Raw genomic sequence first — 22,484 nt, 5'->3', positions numbered from 1 at the left:
AATTAGCAGTTAGCAGGTTCAAAACAAACAAAAATGACAGATTCTACACCAGGAAGAAAACTGTGAAATTCTTCTTCTGTGATGTTGTAGGTGTTAAAAAGAGTTCACACCAATTCAAAGAGCTTTTGACAAAGTCATGAAAGAATAATCCATCACAGGCTATTAAAGACAAAATTCCCCCACAAAACTTTCTGCTGAGCAGATCCTTAAGCCACAAGCCACTGCACACTGGCAGACAGTTGAGGGAGTTATCACTACATATTTATCCTGTTCTTACAGCAGTCGCCTAGGAAAAACTATAAATCACTGAAGGAGATAAGATACGCTAGGCTATACATCCCTTAGTTTTGATCCAATACACAGTTCTTTTCACAGCTGACTCCTCTTCTGTCCCTCCCAGACAAGGCCTCCACTTATTATTTCTATACACTCCACATATGACTCAATATTCAGCACGAGATATGAATCAAATGTGCTACATTCAAAGTATGCCAGTATTCCAACTACCCATCTATATACTGTGAAGATGGCCTAAATCTATTTAGGTGAGGAGTGGGCTTTTTGCATGGAAATTACTTGATTTATAGAAAGTGTTCAAAGGAACAAGTTCAGTGTCAGAGAGGGGAAAAAAATCCATCCTAGAATGGAACAGCTAAATTTGCCAGATCAGGGCAGATGTACCAAGGTTCAACAAGCTGCTTTCAGTAGACACAATTTCTTCCCCACTGCACCTTCTGCAAAAGGGATGGTATTTCCCCAGGATAGGATTTTATGAAGTCATGACCTGTATTTGAGGTTTAAAGCCTCTTGTACAAAAAATACATCCACATAGTTCCCTAAAAAGGAAAGGTGAGACATGGCCAGAGAAGTAGTAAGTTTAGCAAGCATACATATGTCCAGAATATTTTGTGTATTATATATGTTGCCATTTAACTAGCTCCTCTCTAGGTTTTCTATCATTAGCAAAAATGATGTCCCTATTTTTAAAGTTGGAATAAGTTTTCAGGGAAATGGGAGAGAGTACGTACCTGAATAGTAGTAGTCCCTTGGCCTGGCAGGGTCAGTGAATGAAGAAATGCCACCTAAATATAAGAATAATACATGAACTATTAGAGTAAAATAATCGCATTGTATCTCTTTATAAAACACAAAATAAAAATTAAATCAAATCTTTCTTTCAAAGTTTGTTTCATAAGACACAAATATGAAACAACGGGTACCTACGAATTTCTTTTTTTTTGGCATCAGTGAGAGAATACAGTATTGGTACGCTTGTACTTTATTCCAGATTTTACAGTAGTGTGCCATGTTTAAGCAACATATCCATGTAGACTAGAAAAATGCAAACCAACCTAACAAATGTTCTCCAGAACATATAATGAATAATTTCTGCACTGAGATTGTACCTTGGTAAACATGGGTTAAAGCACAGAAAACTGAGGACTGGAATAACACTGCACTGTTTCTGCTCTGCTACATAGGAGAAAAAGATGACCTGTGCACTGGAACACTCCTTCCTCCAGGTTTTAGTCACACAGCAATCTTCACAGCAGCAGAATCTCCATAGCACGTTTCACTAACAGTACCGTGGATTTTATCACAGAATCCTAGAATAACTCCATTTGGAAGGGACCTCAGAAGGCGCTTAGCCCAGTTCCCACTCGGAGCAGGATTAGCTATGAAACCAGACAAGGTTACTCAGGGCTTTATCTTGTCAAGTCTTGAAAACATTCATGGACGAGACTGCAGAACCTCACTAGGCAGAGTGATCTGATGCTTGACTGTCCTAATAGTCATCAGGTAGTGGCCCCCATGCCACAGAAACATGCAAATCAACATTTAACTAACATGACACTATGTCTGTTCACTCCAGTGGGGTAGGAAATCTGATGCTTCGGCCTCTATTTTTCCCACTTAAAGCTGCTAAATGTATATGACTTAGACTGTATCACCAAACTGCAATAAAACCTCCCGTGAGAAGCATACACATCCGAACAAATAATTTTCCACTATACAAACACCATATCCACAGTCAACTTGATGGCATAGTCATGAATAAAGTACTCAACATATTAAGTAACCAGACATAAAAAACAAATATTCTGACAACCAACCCCAGCACAGCTATTGTAACAGGGCTTAGACTTCGAATTAAAGCACTGAAATTTATTGGAGTGTTCATACAAAAGTTCACAGGGCTGTATTTAAAACAATTGTTAAGCTAAAGATGTCTAAAGATACCATCTTCTTTTAAAATAAGCATTACTACAATATGAAAAGCTGTAGTATTACATTGTTGGAAAGCTTGAGAATTCCAGCAACAATTTCTCAAGCATCCCACAATCTTTTTCAAACTGTAGGGACTTCCACTAGAATGAACTCAAGTAGTAGAAATCAACATGGAAATTTACTGTGGTCTGGTATATTTTTATGGCTTTTATGGCTTCATCACACTTCACTTGAAGTGGCATTTTCATTGACATCTTATGTGAAACATTTTACTCTACATAAACATTTAAAAAGAAAGGTAAATGGTATTCCTCTAAGTAAATATATCTGAAAGACACATTTACTGGTTCTTATCATCCATATTTAAGAAAAAAAAAGTTGATTTTTTTCTTCTGTGCTCACTTTAATAATCAGCATATATTTAACTGCCTAAAAACTTGCCGGAATGGCCTGAATTTCTACATGCAAGACTCAAGTGAATTTTAAAAATAAAAGTGTCTCTTATGCAGATTTTACAAATTGAGCAAAATTATATACCTGCACAGGCTTTCATGATCTTTTTCAGAGGTCCCATAGTGTACATCAATCCAACAAGAATCCCTGCCAGATGCCCAGCAAAAGAAGTCCTACAAAAATGGAAAACCTTGTGAATGATGGAAAGGAAGACTTTTTTTGTAGGGATCCAGAACGGGGAGTGCAGAATTTGTTGTAACAGAGAAAGCCCCTTAGTGAGACCAAGTGATCTGAGAGATTTGAGAGAAGTGATTTGCTTCCAAGGAGGTTGTGCCAAGTTTTCTTTCTTCATAACTATCCTAAAATTGGTAGGTATAGACAGTTACATAAAAGCATTATAAAATATCCTGAAGAAGCTGGAAATTACCTGGAAAGATCATTTTAATTGCTTGTTCAAAGGACAGAATACCATTTCCCTAAAAGCATTTAAAGACTTACTGAGGTACAAAACTAGTTTTAATCTATAAGAAAGCAAATCCACAGAATTACACTGAAACTTCCAGGTAGGTTCTACCAAAACCATTTACAGTTTCAAGTGGAAGCATAAACACGGTACTTTCTACTACACTGTCAACACAATCCAACAATTAGTCTGAGATAACCATGAATGCAGATCTGTTGATGCAGATCTGTTGCAATCTCTGTAACACAGTGCCTTCAAAAATAAAAGAATGAGTGAAATGCTGAGATCCAAATTATTTTCTATACATACCAACAATTTCTTTAAAAAAGACCATCATCCATTTGCATATAAAATAAAAAGACTCTGGAGTCTTTGGACAAATCATCAACATGGAAGCATATGTTTACAGTAAATAAGGAGATTTGCTCCAAGTATTGCCATGACTATGGGGCACTCTAAATTCATTTTTCAGCATTCAAATTAAGAGTTAAACTCTTTTGTGGTTAATCAGATTTAAACATTAATTAAGAGCAAAATCTTTTGAGTGTAACCATTATTTGCAAATAGTTCACTTCTATTATGACATTAGAGAAGTCAATACATTAAACATTAATATTTCCTAGTATATGCATTTATAAATAACTCAGTCCACTGGATTTACACTGGTTGTCCAAAGATTCAAGTAATATGAGCTTTTTTGCCTTTATAAAGCAGACATGAAACCTCTGTTTAACGTAAAAATAGATTTAAACGTTACTCTTTTTACATTCCGGTCAGAAATCGAAAAGAGTTACACAGATGACAGCATATGCACTCATGACAATACAACTTCCAGGCATCACTGGTAAAAGTATACAAGAAAACGTCTGTGTCACTAGAGGGAGATAAAGATCAAATCTAAATTCACTCTTTTGCCACTTACTTAACTACAAACTTGTATTCTGCTGCAGTTGTCTCCCATAAGTAACGATAAGTAACCAGTACTCTTAGAGTAACACATAAATGCTGATGTGCATATTTATAAGTAAGAGGTAGTTAACAAAACAAAGTATCTATAACAACTGATTTTCCAAATAGATTTTTCTGGAACAGATTTTTCCAAATTTGTAAAACATGCCTGACTTGAAAAATGTCTGTACACATAAAACATTGAATACTTCAAGATACCTTACACTAGAAATCACCAATGTAAGAGTGACTCTCCTATATTTCTGGCAGTGTTTTAAGCTCTTCACTTATCTGAGTACAACACTGTTCCACAAAACCCAAAATCAAGGTCTTTGCTTGCAATACAGTGAAGCCGTATATTTACACAATATAAATAATCAGAAACCTTCAACTTTAGGGGGATAATTTCCAATTCATGTCTATTGAACAGGTTGGTGTACTAGATGCCTAAACACTATTGACTGTTTAATTATAACTTATATTCAAGCGGTAGAAACTTATAACAAAAATGTTTAAACAGGGTTTCCCAAATTAAAAATAATATCAGATATGGTCACACGTATATATTATCACTGACATGCAGAAAATGAGTACATTTGATAAATCACATCAAATTTTCACCATATGCTGTCATAAAATTAATTTGAGTGTGATCAACAGTAGCACCTTGCTACCTGTAATTACTAAGGAAAAGCAATTCTGTAGAGTACAAGACAGCTTCCCTTACATTATCAAAATGCTTAATGTTACAGCCAAGTTAAGCAAACACCACTTCATTTTAGAACGTGCTATATTGTAATTTACTCAAATTATAACTTAATACCTTTTTTTTACTAATGCTTGGTATAATTCACAGTATGGAAAACATCTTTATAGATATTTTCCAAATGAATCAACTAAAACATACAGATGATAGTCTATTTTTTTTTTAAGAAGGCAGTTTTATTAAAAGCTTTTAACCTTGTCAACACAAATTAAAAAAGGAACTATGCAGCAAAATTCTGAAGCAGTTAACTTGTGTCTTTTCCCAGCTGTTTGGAGGATGGGTACAGTTCCAGAGGACCTGTATATTTCTATACCCATTCTTAAGCAGGGAAAAGGGGGGGGGGACGACCCACAGAGAAAAGGAAGAGGACTCTAGTCAGAGCACTACAGACTAATCACTATCTTCTGTTCCCAGATAAAACTATTTGTTCAACAATTACTAAGACACATAATTTTTCAACCAAGGTAAGAACACCAGAAACAAAAAACAGATTTGTCAAGAACAAATGTCAAATCAATGAAAAATTCTCTTTTGACAGGGCACCAAGCCGCACGGAAAGGGAGAATTAGCAGATGTCAAGCACGCTGTAAGAACACAGCACTGTCTCACAGTATTTGTCATAAAGAAGTCTTAAAAGACCTTAAACTCTAAAACTACACAAAGCAGATCCCTAAGAGGTTGGCACGCCTGACTTAATACTTGTCAGTGATTCATTATCAAACTTAGGATAAGAATCTAGTAGATTTCTGCACAAGTCTATTCCAAATATTATTTACAAATGACAAGCTAAGAGAAGCTGTAAGGCTCACTGGAGATGGCATTACAACTTAAAGCAACCTTGACAAAATGAAGAAGTGGTTTGGATAAAAAATAGGGTACAATTCAAGTATTTTACTGGAAATGCGTAAACAGGAGCGCTCTCAGGAAGTAAAATGAAGTAGCCTTCCACTCTGCTCAGCAGTAGTAGGTCTCAGCTGGAGAACTGAGCCTCCTTTTTGCATACTGCACAAAAAGAAGAGCAACAAAATAACAGAGAGCCCGCAAAACAACTTCTGAGAAAAGACTGAAGGGATCACAATCATTTAAGTCTACTGAAGAATTCTCTCACAGATAGAATAATCTTAAAACATGGACAAGATTGTCACAAATAGCAATGAATACACTCTCCACATTCTGTATCTGTAGGATAAAGAATAATGGACGTAAGTCACAGCCAGAGATTTCAAAACATTGAAGCAGCAGAATGGGCTGCCTGGAGAAACTGAGGGGTCTCCACGCAGGTCAGGCAGAGGCCGCCCAGATCCCTTTGGGTTCAGAGCCAATTCTCTCCCATGTTTGCCTCTGCTTCCCAAGGGAAAATGAAAGGGCTACTACCACCCTGCAAAGAGCAATCAGAGTTTATTATCGTGATGATCTTTGAAAGCACATTAGACAAATATTGGCGAGTATAACTTATATACACACAAACACACGTATATGTTTGTATATAAACATATACATGTTTGTCCTTCTGGAGCTATCACTCAGAGCATTTGTTTTGAGATCAGATTCATTCAGATCGCCTATAATCTTTCTTATTGTATTAAAAAAATGGAATTATTCAATTTAAGTAAACTGAATAAAATAAATAACTGTTTTACACATGTGACTGATGTTCTATCCACAGGCCTTAGTCTAAAGTGGATACTGCTATTTCAAACGAACTTAAATATATTTGAACCATCAATCCCCAACAATACTTCAGTGTCAATCTTCCTGACATTTTACTACATCTTACAGTAAATTTTAATTTACACTCTATTGCTTTTAAAAAAAATTTGCATAATGGATTTCTCGACTACGAGGCTGCTCAAGTTTTATCTGCAGACATTAAAGCTAATGGCAAAACTACAACTGTTTTCACAAGGCAGGATTATATGCAAAATTTAGAAATAAATGCCATGGATTTGGGCTGAAAAGAAATTAGTAAGCAGTTTACAAAAAGCACAAAATAAGTTGTGTGAAGAAATTTGTCCAAAAACATATTACCAAGGCTCCTTTCACTTGTATTATAAATTCTACTCTTCTTTCTTGTCTAATACAGAAAACTAAGGTTACTCCTATTTTCTGCTTTGTATACACAGCAAATAATCCTGGACATAATTAAAAACTCTTTCATTATCAGCAATAAAGCAACCTCCACAATCAACCGATTCCAAAATAGGCTTTTTACACTATTCGTAATAATAGCGATGTCTTGATTGGAATGCGTATTTTACTAGGTAAAAATTGACTGTTAATTTTCAGTTAGACTAATGAAGAAACATTCTCCTGATTGCAATATGATAAACTACTTACTTTTTCCTGCTGGTTAATAAAGAAAAATTGATACATAATTATTTTTTTTCCACAGTACAATTTTCAGTTTCTGTAATACAAGCTGAACTTTGAAAAGGAATAAAAAACATGTTCTTGACTTTTTAAATTGCATGTTTTCTTCTCTAAATGTCAATGAGCTTTATCAATATTAACTAATGTTCTCCCTGGTACAAAGAAATTCAAATGATGTCTCATTTAATTTTTTTGTTTGAAAATGTAGATATCCCCAGAGATCTTATTTATCTCAACCATTCACTTCATACTAATGTTAATTATGCAATATGTCTAAATACTGCTTCCTGAAGACATTCGCCATCAAGCTGATGTGCACATCACTTCAGAAAAAATCTTCTAAACAGAATTAATTATACTCTTTCATTTGGCTGTGTAATTTCCATGAAAACTGGTATCACTAGAGGAAAAACCATTTGGACTGGTTTTGCTTTTCACATACGAGAGATTCTCACCCAATGTTTACAAGCCTCTCAGTACTTTTTTACACTAATATTCTTCCAGTGTCCTTAAAATGAATTGAAAACAATTCCTCATCACTGTGGGTGAATTTATCCTGAATTGTTTCAATTCTGTGGTGTCAGTCACCTGACTCAACAAATAAAAACAGAGCAAGAAAGTCTACACCTATCACTTAATTTGCATAACTTCTTCCCAACAGCAAACTGCAAAGCCTGGTAGCCATTATTATCTATGCACACAATTCTACCACAGGACGAAGCCACATACTTAGCAACAAAAGTATGTCTTTAGCTCAAGCCGTTGCTGCAGTCTTTTGCAAAAAGTTCGTACTTCCATGCGTCTCCTACTCCAAGGCTAGGAAGCATGCATTCACTGAACAAGCAAACAAAGGAATAATATCAAAATGATGTACTAGAAGAACGTAGAACAACTTTAGTTTTGAAAAACAACGATTTTTTTGAGATCATGGGAATCAAATCCATGTATTTATACATGGTTTATTTCCAAATTAACACAGGCACAGTCACATGCACATGACAATTTATACACTTTGCTACAAAACTTGATCTTGCTTAGAAAGTATGCCATGTAGTCAATTTACCAGTGCTAAACAACCTATCTGAATGCAAATTAAACCAAACTAAAAGACTGCATAAGTAAAAGTAAACTTGTTTTACACAGCCCTATACAGGAAAATGACATTGCTTCTTTAAATAGAGATGGGAAACTTCTCAGTAATTTTTTAACACAATGGGCAAATAGCATAGGAAAGTAAAAGCTAAGTTTGACAAAAGAATAAAAGGCTATAAAATGGTTCTCATCATGTAATGCCATTTGTGTCAAACCTGGGATTTTATTGGTTGGTTGTTCTTAGCCCTTTTGTTCCTGAGGAACAGTTCTCATCAATGAACAGTATTAAAAATTAAAAAAAAAAAAAAAAAATCAAAGTTGTCAATAGCCTCAATATTACTTTTGAATCCTTCATTGGTATGGATTCTCAGGTGATCCTGACACATCATTCAACTAAGGCAGGCCCAAATTTACTGCATATCTTTCTGACTGGCCAGAATTCTGCTCCAATTACTAACCTTTTATCTGTTCAAAACTAAATCATGCAACTTGATCCACAAAGGGACACCATTTAATCAGACACTTCAAATATTACAACATGCCCTTAGCACGCAGATGAGCGTGTAAGAGCAATGCTCTGAGAGCTACAATTGTCATGGTTCATTTCAAGGCAGTTGGCAGTTACTAATTAAAGATGATGTGTTCTGGGACATGAATTTCTGGAGATTACTACTTGTTTTCTATGGCTCCCATTATCATTTAAGTGCTGTGAAATTGTCCTGTCAGGATTGCATCTAACCATGCAGAGGTTCTTTAGACCAGGCAGCAATCTAAGCTTCCATAACATTATGAAAAGTTTTTAGATATTATTTCTGGACCTTACATACATTTTCTACCCCAAAGACATTTCTGCAGTAAGGCAACTGAAAAACAACAGCACCCAATGACTAAACTCATGTTTTCCTCTACCAGATACAGTATGATATGCTCATGGTTTTACTTCAGACAATGTCCTTTCATTATTCTTTAATAATAGTCATATTAAACATATCACCAAATGAAAACTATGTTCAGCTAACGTGACAGTTTATATTTTTAGAATGTTTTTAATGCACTGAAAAAAATTGGGTTTATACCTGTAGTAATGCCATGCAAGTGACCTCTCAGTTCACACTTAAAACTGCGTTTGAAACAGAGCACTGTGCAGTTCTTCTGTCTTTCAACCTAGGATTCCTTGCTGCAGTCAATCGGGCACGAAGTCATAAAGCAATAAAATCAGTGTTTAAAGTAAGTAATATTTGAATTCTCATGCGGCTCTAGGAAATGTTTTATCTGTTATATCATAGCATCTGGTGAAGAGTATGACAGTCTTGCTCCCCTCTTTTTTTTTTTTTAACCTTTCTGAAAAACGGGAAATTATACATAAACTGTGATTTGGTAGTTCATAAATTTGGTGTCTGTACTATGCATACATTCTCTAATATGACTGACAGATATAAAATATTATACAAGAAAATGACTGATTTGCAACTAGGACTCCAGAAATCAACTGCCAAAGAAAAGAAAGGCACTATTCTCACAGAGGTAAGGGCAAATGAACTGTGCTGGCAGAACCGAGCGCACAGGAAAATTGAGGGAAGCGATCAGCAAGACTGCAGGACAGTAAAACTGCATAAAATTTGTAGAATACTGGATGACAGCTTTATCATAAATTAGAGGAGTAACTGTAACAAATGGACAGAAGGGACTAGGAGAGAAATAGCAAGCAAACAGTGGAATGCTGTTTTTCTAAATAAGCCCTTGGCACTACAGTACATTAGTTTTGTTACTTTGCTGAAAATGCATGTCCCTTTTCCTTGTCCATCAACTTTTGCTATCTTCCCTCAAATCCTTAGTAATACCTTCTGGCTACAGTATTTCAGTTTTTTATTTGGAAACGTGGTCAAAATACAGGGTGTTAAGGAAAAAGCAGAACGTAGCCTCCACACTAAATTGTAGCTCCAACACTCCATTTGCATACCACACTACACATACTTCATAATACCTTTCGAACTACTTCAGATAGCCCAAATCTCTTCTCCTAACTTTGAAATATTAAACACACTTACCCTGGGGAGATTAAATGAATAGCCACCAGCTCCACCCAACAAGCGTATTTACTGGGTATCTGCAATCCAAGGACACTGCTGACTCTTCCTGGATTGTAATGGTTGTTAAGAACTTTCAAAGCAAACAAGACTCCTGCAAACAAGAAGAAATCACATAAAGAGGGAAGTACTTGAGCCCAAATAAAAAAGAAATGCAAACAACTTAACTACTGAAATTGAGGTACCCTGCAGTTTCACAGGACCACAAAGCATGCTGTTGCATGCCAGAAAAACAGTTCTAAGCTGTTTTTTCAGTCATACATTTCAGTGACTTGAAAAAAAAAAAGATAAAAAAATTACATGCTTGTGTAACAGCCAATTCGGAGTTGCTTTTTAATATGCCTACTTACTGTAGCTATTCAGGTATTCAAAACAATACAAAGATAATTTAAAAATGGGAGGTTTAGTTTAAATATTTGACAAAATTATTGAATCAAAAAAATGTTCTGCAAGTTGAGAAAAGCCATTACTGAAAGCAAGACAAATAGATGCATGTGAAGCTCCACAGCAGGCTCAAATTTTGAATTAATGGAAAAATCATCTTCCATATATTCCAGAATCACTTGTTTCTGAAAAAAAGTAGATAAATCACCTTTCACTACAATAAATAATCATTCATTTCTAACTGACTGCAACTGTTTTATCATGCAAGCAATAGCCAATATGGCAGAATGAATTCACATAATTTACTGGAACTTTCAAAATGTTTTTGAAAAAGTTCCTCTCAAGAAAAAGCTCACACAGTTGTAAAAAAAAAAAAAAAAGAAAAAATCTGAAAGATTATTGAACAAAAGATTTGACATGGAAAAGATAGCAGAGTTGAACATCAATATAGATATACTAAATAAAAACATGAAAAAGGTTTTAACAAAGCAGAAAACAAGAGATAGCAAAATTCCTTAATCTATCCAGTGATGTAAATATTGTTATTCTAGGATCAAATATAAACAGGACTGTGTGCATGCACATACCCACATGCTCAAGCTACTTGCTGCTGATAAAACTGGACTTGTTCAGAAACTATACATTTACTAAAGGAGAGAAATATTTGATAGCAGCAGCATAATTTAGAAGTCATCTCCATCCAGTCCACCCTTGGCTTACACAAACCCTGTCTGTACAGCTTCAATTTTATTTTTTTATTATTATTTTTAAGGTTTAAGTGTCCATTGGAACTGCCTGACCTGGTGCACTGTCAGGTCCATCCAGGGCGACAAGAGGCAGGTCTGTTTCAACCATTTAAAATAAAATAATAATAAAAACCCCGGGCATCCTAAACCTCTTAAAACCTGGTAAAGTGAATGGGTCATAAACATGCATACAGATTGACTCTTGAAGAAACAGTTATCAGGAAAATACTCATATTTGCTTCAACAGCTGCTCCGCATACATGCCACTTGCCCCAACTGAAGAGACATTACCTATGCTGAAGGTCATGTTGAGGATGTTGAAGGTTTAGAAAGATCAATCATAGATACTAACTCTGTCAGAGCTACTTTAATTTGCTGCATGAATAATGGTCAAATGCACATGCACATCAGCTGCAGTCCCACATTTCCAAGCTTGGAATACTCAAAAGATGCTGCAGAAGATAAGTCACATCAGAAAAGGTTGTAATGCTCGATGCTAGATCTGAACTATCCATCTTGCAGAACATGTAAATTAAAATCCAATTAGGTAATCCCTAAATTGACAAAAAACTCGACTTTTTGTCCTCTGCACAAATGGTTTAGTAGATTAGAGGCTTACTCCCACTTCTTTTTAGCTCACTAAAAAATCCAAAATATACACTCCGGCCAGTATTGTAGTATGGCTGACACGAGTCTCTCGTAAAGAACGAAATGGGGACCCCATCTGGCTCATCACTGATGCTTGCCCTGCCTACCAGCACCACTGCCGTTCAGTGACTTGGTCTCTTTTGCCATAAAGCACAGGAAGCCATAGAGGTGCATCACCTGGATAATTATATCACTAAATCTAACCTCCCTTCTGTTCAATTGAAAAGAGGGACATACAAGTTGCTATCTGGCTAAGTGAGAAGCTGGAGACTAATCTGGTGAAAAAAAATTATACAGTGGAATCTCAACACTACCCCATTATACAATAGTATTATATTCCCAGTTATGCAGTATAAGGAAGTTTCATCATAATTTTTTGAAATATTCACCCTTCTCACTCCTAGTAAGAACTGGTTTGATGCCAAGTTGTTTTATGGTATGAACTGACAGAAACATATAGGAAAAACCTCACATGGATGATGCGTTATATAAGTGAATACTCAAAACGGATACTTCTTCACAACTTCTAGGTCTCAACTTGTCATCCTACAGTCTAGGATGACACAAGAGGTTCAAAAGAAGCTTGATGACAGCACCTCTAAGTTGTTCACAGAGAATAATATTACAAAGCATATTGCCCCGTGGATCAGCCAGCAACAGTTCGGAGTACCATATAAAAAGTAACCCTATAAAGTCCAGCTGAAACTGGATTGGGTGCACATATTTCAGTCATTTTACCACCAATAATAAATATGCAGTAGGGTTCTGCAGTCACTGTTAAAGAGCGAGATGCTCTGCAAAGGAAGTGCATCCAAAGGGAGCAGGGAGGCAGGCGACAACCTCCCCAGCAGGGGCCCAGATCCGTAGTCCTTGGGCAAAGTGCACAGGGCAGGCTGGTGACACTGTTAGGGGCTGGCCAGGACCCCAGGTCACCAGGCACATCCTCCTGACAAAGCGGTGCCAAAGAAAGTCGGGAAGTCAAGTCAGGGCCTAGGTCAGAGAAGCACAATGCCAGGCACAGATGCAATGTAGCTCAGACAGGGATGACGCAGAGGGCTTGAGCTTCAAACCAGCTGGTGAACAATGCGGGAAAAGGTCCCCGGTGAGGCTTCTCTCGGCCATCTCACACACCTCTTTTCCCAGCAGTCTGAGGTGGGTGGCAGCTGCCCCGTATCAGAGCCGTTCTTGAGCACGGGCAGCAAAACCCCTCAGGGAAAGTCAGGGCCCCCACAGCCACCATAAAGGCCAAGACTAGAACTGAGCATGTTTCGTTACCAAAAGGTGGGTGACCAGAGAATATGCAAAGCTCCAAATGAGAAACTACCAGGATGTTCCAACTAGTACCAATTCAAATACCTCAGAGGTGCTGAAGCACCTATCTCACAGGTTGGAAAGGAGGGCTTACCTTCTAATGCTAGCTCCCAACAACAGCATGAGTACATGCTTTAAATTAAAAAATAGGATAACTTTATTGACATACCAACCACATACATGCATATGGATGTAGACCTATCCATTTCCTGCATTCAAATATTACTATATAGAATCTTTAAGTATTAACTTTACATATGTAAATTGTACTATGTGCCTTACCTGAAAAACCTACAGCACAATTCATTTCATACGAAGGATCATCCAGAATTTTCACAAGCATGAATTCCAGCACCATATAAACAACTCCAATCAGCACTGAAAATACTACAATTATGTATGCAAACCATATGCTCTTAAGCTTTTTTTCCAGCATTATCCCCTTCCAAAGCATGGAAATCATGTTGTAATATAAGTGCCAGTCGTCTGCATGGTGGACAGGAGAAAGCAGTAAACGCTGCCAGTTCTTTCTGTAGAAACCTTCCTTTACACTGATGCACACTTCAGACAGTGGCCTCACAGGATTCAGAAAGAGAAAAATATTCAGTGCAAGTACCCCAAGGGTAACAGAAGGAATGTTCTGGAGCCCAACTTGAGAAATTTGATAAAGCAGCAAAAGCAGTCCAGCACTGACTCTTCCCTGCCTTCGTTGCATTATGACTTCTTATTCAAAGGAATGTGAAGATTTTTCTGATTTCTAGTCTTTTGTTGGAATTCAAAACCATACACGTTTTGGAAATTCTGAAAGAAAAGAGAAAACTGCATTATTATACATATACAGGGGTGTTTTCAGGCTCATCACTGCCTTTTTTTTTTTTTAAACACAGCAAATTCTTCAAGCTAGTCAGCTGAGACCTCTTTTTTAAATCACAACAAAAATACAAGTGAGAAGAAAAAAAATCATAACTTTTAAAATGGTGTAGGATACAAATAAAAGGCATTTATAGACGTAATCCTGACAAGCATTGTGAGAAAAAGAAGTCTGCAACCTCTATATTCCTGGACAGGCTTTACTTCCTCTACAAAATTCTTGGGTGCTCTAGACAAGTTCTCATTAATATCCTGAGTCACTCACAATTACTAAAATTGGAAAGAAACCAGTTAAAAATTCTTCTCTAGAGTCTTGGTTTTCAGGCTTCCCATCTTTGCTACATATATAATTTTTTTCATGACCATTTTTCTGACTTTTACAAATATTCAATACAAGCTAAGAATGAAAATTAAGTTACCATTTCAAAAAGTAACAGACACACACTAAGTACTCCTAAATGTAAGCTTTGAAAATTGTTATTGCTTTCTTAGTGACTAGAATTCAAAGTTTAGTTTAAAAGCATGCGATGGAGGAAAAAAAAAACCTGTAGGAAGAAAGCATAGACAAGAACAGCAGATAAAATTTTCAGTTACAGCAAAATATTCATCTCTGCCCTATTTATGCCATATAAAATGAAGGACTAAAAAGGGCTATAAAAGTTCTAGATCTAGCTAGAAATTGGATTACTATGGCAAACTGAGGAAGGGCACTGAGCTAACCTGTACAAGCCTATAAAGAGAGGAGGGAGGAAGCTGCATTAGAGAATACAACACAAAGGTGACCTGGAGTTTCTAGAGAGTGGAACCACCTACAGAATACTGGAAGAGACTAAATGTCAAGTAGCTTCTGAGGGCTACCTCAGCTTGGCCAGTATGATTTTTAGTTCTCAAATCTCTCCAAGGTGGTACAACAATAGCATGGCCACTCTTCTCCACCTCTAGGACGCCCGCCCTTTTCTGAACTATTGACGATACACAACACATTATTTCACACATAAGTATCAACTATGCAGAGCCAGCAAAATACACTTACTCTTTAAAGCTTCACCATCAGGTTTCAAATGACACTTCCTGAAATACCTAGATATATACAAAATTCTCACCTCAAACCCCCATTCACCTATTTTTCCATTATATTATAAAACAGTTAGAATAAGTCGCTAACATACTAACTTTTTATTTAGCTTAAGTTCCTTTCCAATTCATCACATCAAATGCTTCCTCCATAAACATTTTTATTAGACAAACAAGCAACAACCTAATTCTTCTGGAGGACAGCAGAAGAAAACGACAACTTTGTAAGGAGAAAAGGACAACAGCTCAAGGCGCGAAGTTTAACCTTCCATGTTAATGCCTGTTAGGATTTATTACATTGCACGTTTCTACAGACCACTGGTATGCCTGCAAACACTTTACCAAACATTTTCCTTTAGGTATTCAGAGTGTCATTAATGATTTGATCAGGCAGCACCACACAAACCAAGTGAAGACATGGAAAAGAAGGAAATGACCTCTGAATGATGTTATCCTATAACAGTGAAAGCAACTACAAAACCTGCACAGGGCTGAACACAAAGAAGACCACCTAGGGGCCAGCCCATCTCCTCCACTTATATCTAAGTGAGAGGAGCATATGCTTACATGCTAGTTCACATAATTAATTAATGCCACTTCTTACAGTTAAGTTTAAGTTATCTAGTCTCCGGATTTCCTTTAAATTGCATTTATGCTTACTATAGCACTTTAAGAGAAGAAAAAAAAAAAAGCCCTAGTAGCATCCTCAAAACAGCTGTAGTAGAACAGAATGCAAGTAATACATTTACTACATTAAAAGGAAATTCACTGCATTTTTTCCCATGATCTAATCTCAGAGATGCTACATAACATCTAAGTTTTCCCCAAAACAGGGTGGAAATAGCAGACACACTTTATACTAGACCTCTTGAACATATAATTCTAACTACACTGGTGTCTTTAAACACCAGTTTCTAATCTTCACAATTTAACTAGAGACCACAGCTGCAGTCCTTACAAAGTTCAAATGACCTAAGACCTCTTAAAGTGTAAATTGATTGTTACAGATAATTAAAATTGTCAGCCTTTGACTTTTTAATGTCAATTTAACAAAAAAAGTACTTCAATAATCAAAAGTTTAATCAATGTCATTGTCTTTTTCCACACTACATGCTCTGATACCAGGTGTACCAACATCCCCAAGCTGCTCTTACATGCATCTGCCCAAATCTCTGACTTTTCTCGTACCACTGACACTGCTAATTTTTTTTCCCACTACAGATCAGTTTATATAAAAACTGCTAGAATTTAAAAGTCAACATCATTTGAACCCAAGTTACATGGAAATCCCAAAAATCTTGCCATACCACATTGCTCAAATTGCCAAATACTACAGTCTTAATTTTTAAAGTCCATGTCCCCCCTCTTTTGATACCCTTTAATTCCCAATTTAAATACTTTTAACATACACACACCTAGGAAAAGAAACCCTCATACATTACATATCTGTACAATAATCATGTAACATGACTGGGAATGTTACACTATGAATACAATAGTGCTACGTATTATAAATCATCCCCATTATTGGGAGCAATCAAAAATGTCAGCCAAGACACATTATGCGTTTGATTATAAAGGAAAAAGATGCAAGAAAGAAAACAGTAGTTATTTGAGAGCCTTCTGGAATGCAGCTCACTTAAAATATATAGGGCTTTCAACTGTTTGAACATTCTTCCTCAGCCTCCACTCTGTTTATTAAAAGTCTAATGAGGCTTGAAACAATGAAGCACTTATTCCCTTTTGTTTTTTGAAAACATGCCACCCACTTCAAAATGTACAAATTTCCAGAACAGACTTGAAACAGACATTTGTCTTGCATCTAGGCTGCCACGTGTCTGCATTTTTGTCACCTACTCAAGATAAATGTCTCAACTAAACATTCTCGGAATTTGTTTGTTTGTTTTGTACTAACCAAGTGCAAAGCATTTAAACTTTTATTTTTACTCTGACAACCCCTCTTGCTCACTTGGCAACCATAAAATATTATGACTCCATATTACTGAAAAATCATGTAAAGCAAATATTTTAGTAAATACTAGTTAAAATGAAATGTTATACTGTCTTTTCCTATAGCTGTAATTTGAAGTTAGAAGGAAAGAATCTCCCTGTATCCTTCCTCCCCCCAAAATGGACAGAGCTACCCTGAAATTTTGATTAAAAAACTCCTTTAAAAAAAAAAAAATCACATTGTGACATAAGCCTAGATTTTTATGAATAGATGGAGATGTATAATATCTCATTCCCACTGAGGGTGAATGCAGCCATGATCTAAAGATCTTGCTGTTATCTGCATGGCAATTCCTGATCTTCAGACCTGTCACCAATCTTCTTACTAGAACTGCTTTGTTCTTCTCCTTGCTTTGCACAAATGATTTGTAATGGAGGTACTTTAGCATTGTACAACTCTTCGCCGGCAGAAAAACGTCCCAGGGTTACTCTTTCAGTTCAGATCAGGAGTATCATTTTGAAGTTAATTTCTCCATTGTCCCCACTGACTTCACTGTGGTTCACACTGTGGAGTGGCCTGAGTGTGCAGGAACTAGTCTCTTTTCAGATGAGACTAAACCAGGACATGTGCTCCAGGAAAGAACCCAGTGCACTCCAGGGAAAATTGGGCATTCAGCCTACGCGTCCAGATTAGAGCTAGACCAATGTAAAAAACATGTGAAACATCTAAAGAGGGAATATCAGATCCTGAGCACAAACCAGTTCACATTGCAGATAAGCCTCAACAGGCCCACACTACTTGTCTGTGAATACACAGTTTCAGGGTACGAAGACTTACCCAAGTAAAGAATGAAACAGAAACAGTGGTTTTAGGGCAAAAGAAGAGTCCTACAAAGGAAGAAGCAGCAAACTGTAAATCCTTCTACTATTGCCCTCAAAGGGGAGCAGGAGGGGGGAGGGGAGAAAGCAGGCATAACAGAAAAAAATGCAAGAAGAAACTAAAATTTGAAACACAATGAATCATCCTGTTTATATTTAATATGTATGCAAGGACAAGGTCAACCACAAGCTGTCAGTTACAATAAGCTTTGAAATGTATAGTCAATTACATAGTTCATAACAAAAGACAAGGTTCTGACATAATTATAAAAGTAATTACGTTATAAAGAATGACTTCTGGATTAATGAAATGTACCTTTAAGGGGCATAACGTGCTTTTCTTCACAAAGGAATAGTGAACTTTAAACTGAAAAAGAACCAGTGTTTTAGAATTTGGTATGAGAAGTCATACATCTGTAATACAAACATTTCAAAATAATTTAAGTCAGTAACTACCTTACTGAAATGAAACAATACAAAGGTAAATATCAACATGCAATGACTGCACAAAGACAACATTTTTTTTTTTTTTAAGATGCCACATTCGAAGTGTCCTTCAAAATTTTCTGTGAGAATAAGGAAGTTTCTGTGCCTCTTATGTCTGCTTCAGCATGAAAACTGAAAGTATTTTATGGTTCTTAAATCCTCTGAAACAGTAGTACTAAGAAGAAGCCCTTAAAATAAGCTTTTAAGCTAACAACTTCAACTTAAAACTGAAAATTGTCTTCTGAAGGATCTGACAATTACTATTCACAATAAAATATACACATCTTAAACAATACATGCCAAGAATACTTTTGGACACCTTATCTCAAAATAAATGAGCCAGCTTTCAGAGGAAAGAATGGAAGAGACTAGGTCAAATGACAGAAATTCTCTTTTTAGAGTATCTCATCTTAAGCCTCGCATCTTGAGTATGAACATATGAGACACTAAGCATTTAGGCTTTTAATTGCCTCATTAGTTTGAATACTGCTACTTAATCTAAAAAGAAAAATATTTAAACCCTGCAACCTGTCCATCCTTCCATTAAAATACAGTTATTCAAATTGTTTCACTATAATTATTCACTTGCAATATCACTGAAAGCCCTGCCCATTTTGGACTCGTTTTCATTCACAAAAGAGAAATAAATGTCCTTTATATATTTATCATGTATTTAAATTTAATCAGAATCAATATACAAATCTAAACATCAGAACAAGCATCCACTGGACTTTTCTTTAAGGCTTATCATTGTAAAGACCAGCTATATTCTCTGTCATCATTTGAGACTACTAACACTTCAAAATGTGCTTGAGGTAACTATATTTTGCATACCTGCCTTCATTTCCTACCTGGCATCCACTTCTAATTCAAAGTCTTCAAATTATTCAGCCAGCTACAATGACACTGAAGTCATAGCCATGCAAGGACACAGCATGTAGAACCAACAAGCTTCCTTAGGCCGCTCTCGGGGAGATATAAATTGAAAGTTTTAATTTTAGCAGAGGTCAGTCTGACTGACCAAACAGACCTTCAGTTCTAAGAAGCTACTCCACCACCATATACAGCTAGAATCAGCTGCACGTTTGCTCTGTCAGAACTTCCCTCAGAGCCAACAAAGTCCACTAAGCATGGACTGGAAGACTTATTCTGGAAATTATATTATGCATTTCAGACACCAGCTTGACGCTCAAGCTGATATGACGCACTGCAGGCAATTTACATCTTGGGCATCATAAAGCAGTGACTTAGGCAGCCAGAATCTGAAAAAAAACAGTGATCCCAAACTGCAAGGAAAAAAAAAAAGTTAGAAAAGACCCCAAAAAATCCTGTAGTAGCAATATCAGAAGCATTATTTTATATAACAAAGTCTTCAAAACCTCTTCAGTTTGTGAAAAATCAGAACAATTATTGAAAGCTTCTTTACACTGTGATCCAGGAAATTATTGAAAAAAAAAAATCACTATGTGACTAACCGACCACTAAATTCCTTCCTTCCTGATCATTTAGTTTCTCCATTACCTTTAGTAGGCAACCACTGTGGAAGTGGTTTGTTAGGTGGCTCAAAACTGAGGCCTCATCTATGGTGAAGACTATTTACTTGCAATTCATGTATTAGTGATACTCCCTATTTCCTTCTCTGGAGGCAAAGATCACACCAATCTTTTCATAGTGCAATACAAATCAGCTCCTGAAATGGAACAACCTAATAAAAATCCTTTACATGGTTATAGCTTATTCTAGTCCAGAAGCTGATTATAAATACACTGCCAAAAGGAGTAGGTTTTGCTTATATAAGTTTTATATAACAGAAATTCTGCTGCAATTGCCAAATCAGTAATCCATTTTAGTGTAGAACAGACAGAAAAAGCAGGAACCTTTACACATTTTTACAATTTAAACTTATTAAAATCTACATTTTAGTAACTCTCCTTAGAAATTACTAAGTTTACTTTCACTGAAAAAAAATCTGTTCAGGATCTATACAGGAACCACAACAGCAACGTGTTACCACTGCTTTTTTTGCTAAGAAAACTTAAAAGAAACACAGAGGTAGCTTTCTCTATCTCCAAATTTACATGCCACATATAATCAAACAGATAAAGCACATTTGACCAAGTTAGAAAGAAAAAGAGTATGTCAACAGATAATTTCTTGCTTTGAAGCATCAGCTCTTGCTGAACCTCAGCAATCAGTTAGTCAGAATTACTTCATAATAACATTTTGAGGGGAGACAACGGACATAAAGTCCTTTCCCAGTTTTGTGGAAGGAAAAGGACACAGAAAGGTTTGATAAATATCTTACTATCCCCATCACGTAGCAGACAGTAATTAGTAACTATCTCTCAAAATGCTAGGACGCATCTACACATAATTCAAATTAGAGAAGTAAAATAATAATGAATTTTTATAGTTATACCACTGTACTGGTAAAGGTGAGAGAATGTTACAGTTTTAAAAGATAAAAATACATCAGAACAGTGGACTTCCGATTAGGCCACAGTTAAGACTTTTAGCTTCACAGATGTTTAACTACTTTAATTAGGGTCAGAGGTTTAGGGGGATTTTTTACTTTACTGCAATACTTACACTTGTATAATCCTAAAGCTGAGTAGTTATACCAGAACACAGTCCTCCTTTATTTATATCAAGAACTTTGTAATATAATTAAAATGAAAAAAGTGATGCTTCCCTGACTCTACTTCAGAACTGTGAAGCACAAGTTTTGCATTCCTTATTTCCCACTGCTTTGAGGGAAAATTTCTCTGCAGTTTGTAGGAAGAAGGAAGGACAGGAAGCTTACTTTCTAATGAAATCCATTTTAAATAATACTGGTTATACATACAAACAATGCAGAAATATACACTTTCTGGTATTAGCGTAATGTTAAATCTCGTCAAAACCTCAGATCTCTTTGAATTAACAAAATGCAGCTCCATGAACAACATCATTGTGTGATCTCAGGAAACGAAATCAACTTGGGCATCATGAAATACATTTTATAAACACCTGAAGTACTTAAACTCAGTATTTACACACATGTAAGAAAGTTTAACAAACACAGTTCAGGTACACTTGTCATTGCTTCTCCTTTGATAGAGGTGCAGGTTATTTCCAGGTTTTGGTTGTAGAGGTTGTTTTTGGGTTTTTTTAAATTTTTTTAATTGGTTTGGGGTTGTTTGTTTTTGGGTTTTGTTGTTTTGTTTGTGTTTTCTTTTTTTTCCTTTTAACTGTAACAAGGAAAGGGATGTAGCTATAGTCAGATCTTTTTTTAAAAAAGTGGATTATTTACATAACCTGTAAAAAACACTGAAGGGAAACGGAGTAAATAAATAAATATTGACGGAGTTAATATGCAGCGCATATTAAGGTGTCACTGCATTTAAAATACATTGCTGCAGTTTACTGATAAGAGCGGCATATCTGGGGTTGGGACCTTGGGAACCAGCACTGCCACATCCCCGCCGTTTTCAAGTGACACTCTCTATACTCTTTCGGGCACCGCTTCCTTCTACCGCCTCAAAAGCCTTTGCAAGAGCAAAGTCCTACAGAAACGGGGCGGGGAAGGAAATACTAACACTTTATTAAAGTGCGAAATATCAGGTATTTTTGCGGTTTCTGAAACTCCATTTCCGTAAGCACCGCTCCGCCACCCCGCTCCCAGCGGCGGGTCAGAGCTACGCGGGGCGGAGGGCAACTCACGAGAAGGCAGCACCAGACAGCTAACG

The 22,484-nt window shown here is 36.3% G+C and overlaps 1 protein-coding gene across 1 annotated transcript in view; it reads right to left on the bottom strand.

Annotated features, from left to right (window-relative positions):
- Positions 1-14,300, bottom strand: part of RHBDD1 (rhomboid domain containing 1) — a 36,468-nt gene extending 22,168 nt beyond the window's left edge. Inside the window, exons 1-4 of the mRNA XM_009889798.1 lie at positions 13,780-14,300; positions 10,370-10,502; positions 2,767-2,855; positions 1,029-1,082 (exon numbers count right to left, since the gene is read on the bottom strand). Of these exons, the coding sequence (XP_009888100.1) occupies positions 1,029-1,082; positions 2,767-2,855; positions 10,370-10,502; positions 13,780-14,212 (709 nt within the window). The 5' untranslated portion in view covers positions 14,213-14,300. The remainder of the gene's footprint in view (positions 1-1,028; positions 1,083-2,766; positions 2,856-10,369; positions 10,503-13,779) is intronic.
- Positions 14,301-22,484: the final 8,184 nt, after the last annotated feature.

The sequence above is a fragment of the Charadrius vociferus genome, unplaced genomic scaffold, assembly GCF_000708025.1.
Source record: "Charadrius vociferus isolate BGI_N301 unplaced genomic scaffold, ASM70802v2 scaffold650, whole genome shotgun sequence".
In the NCBI taxonomy this organism is placed as follows: Eukaryota; Metazoa; Chordata; class Aves; order Charadriiformes; family Charadriidae; genus Charadrius; species Charadrius vociferus.
This window is presented reverse-complemented; position numbering and strand designations above follow the sequence as displayed.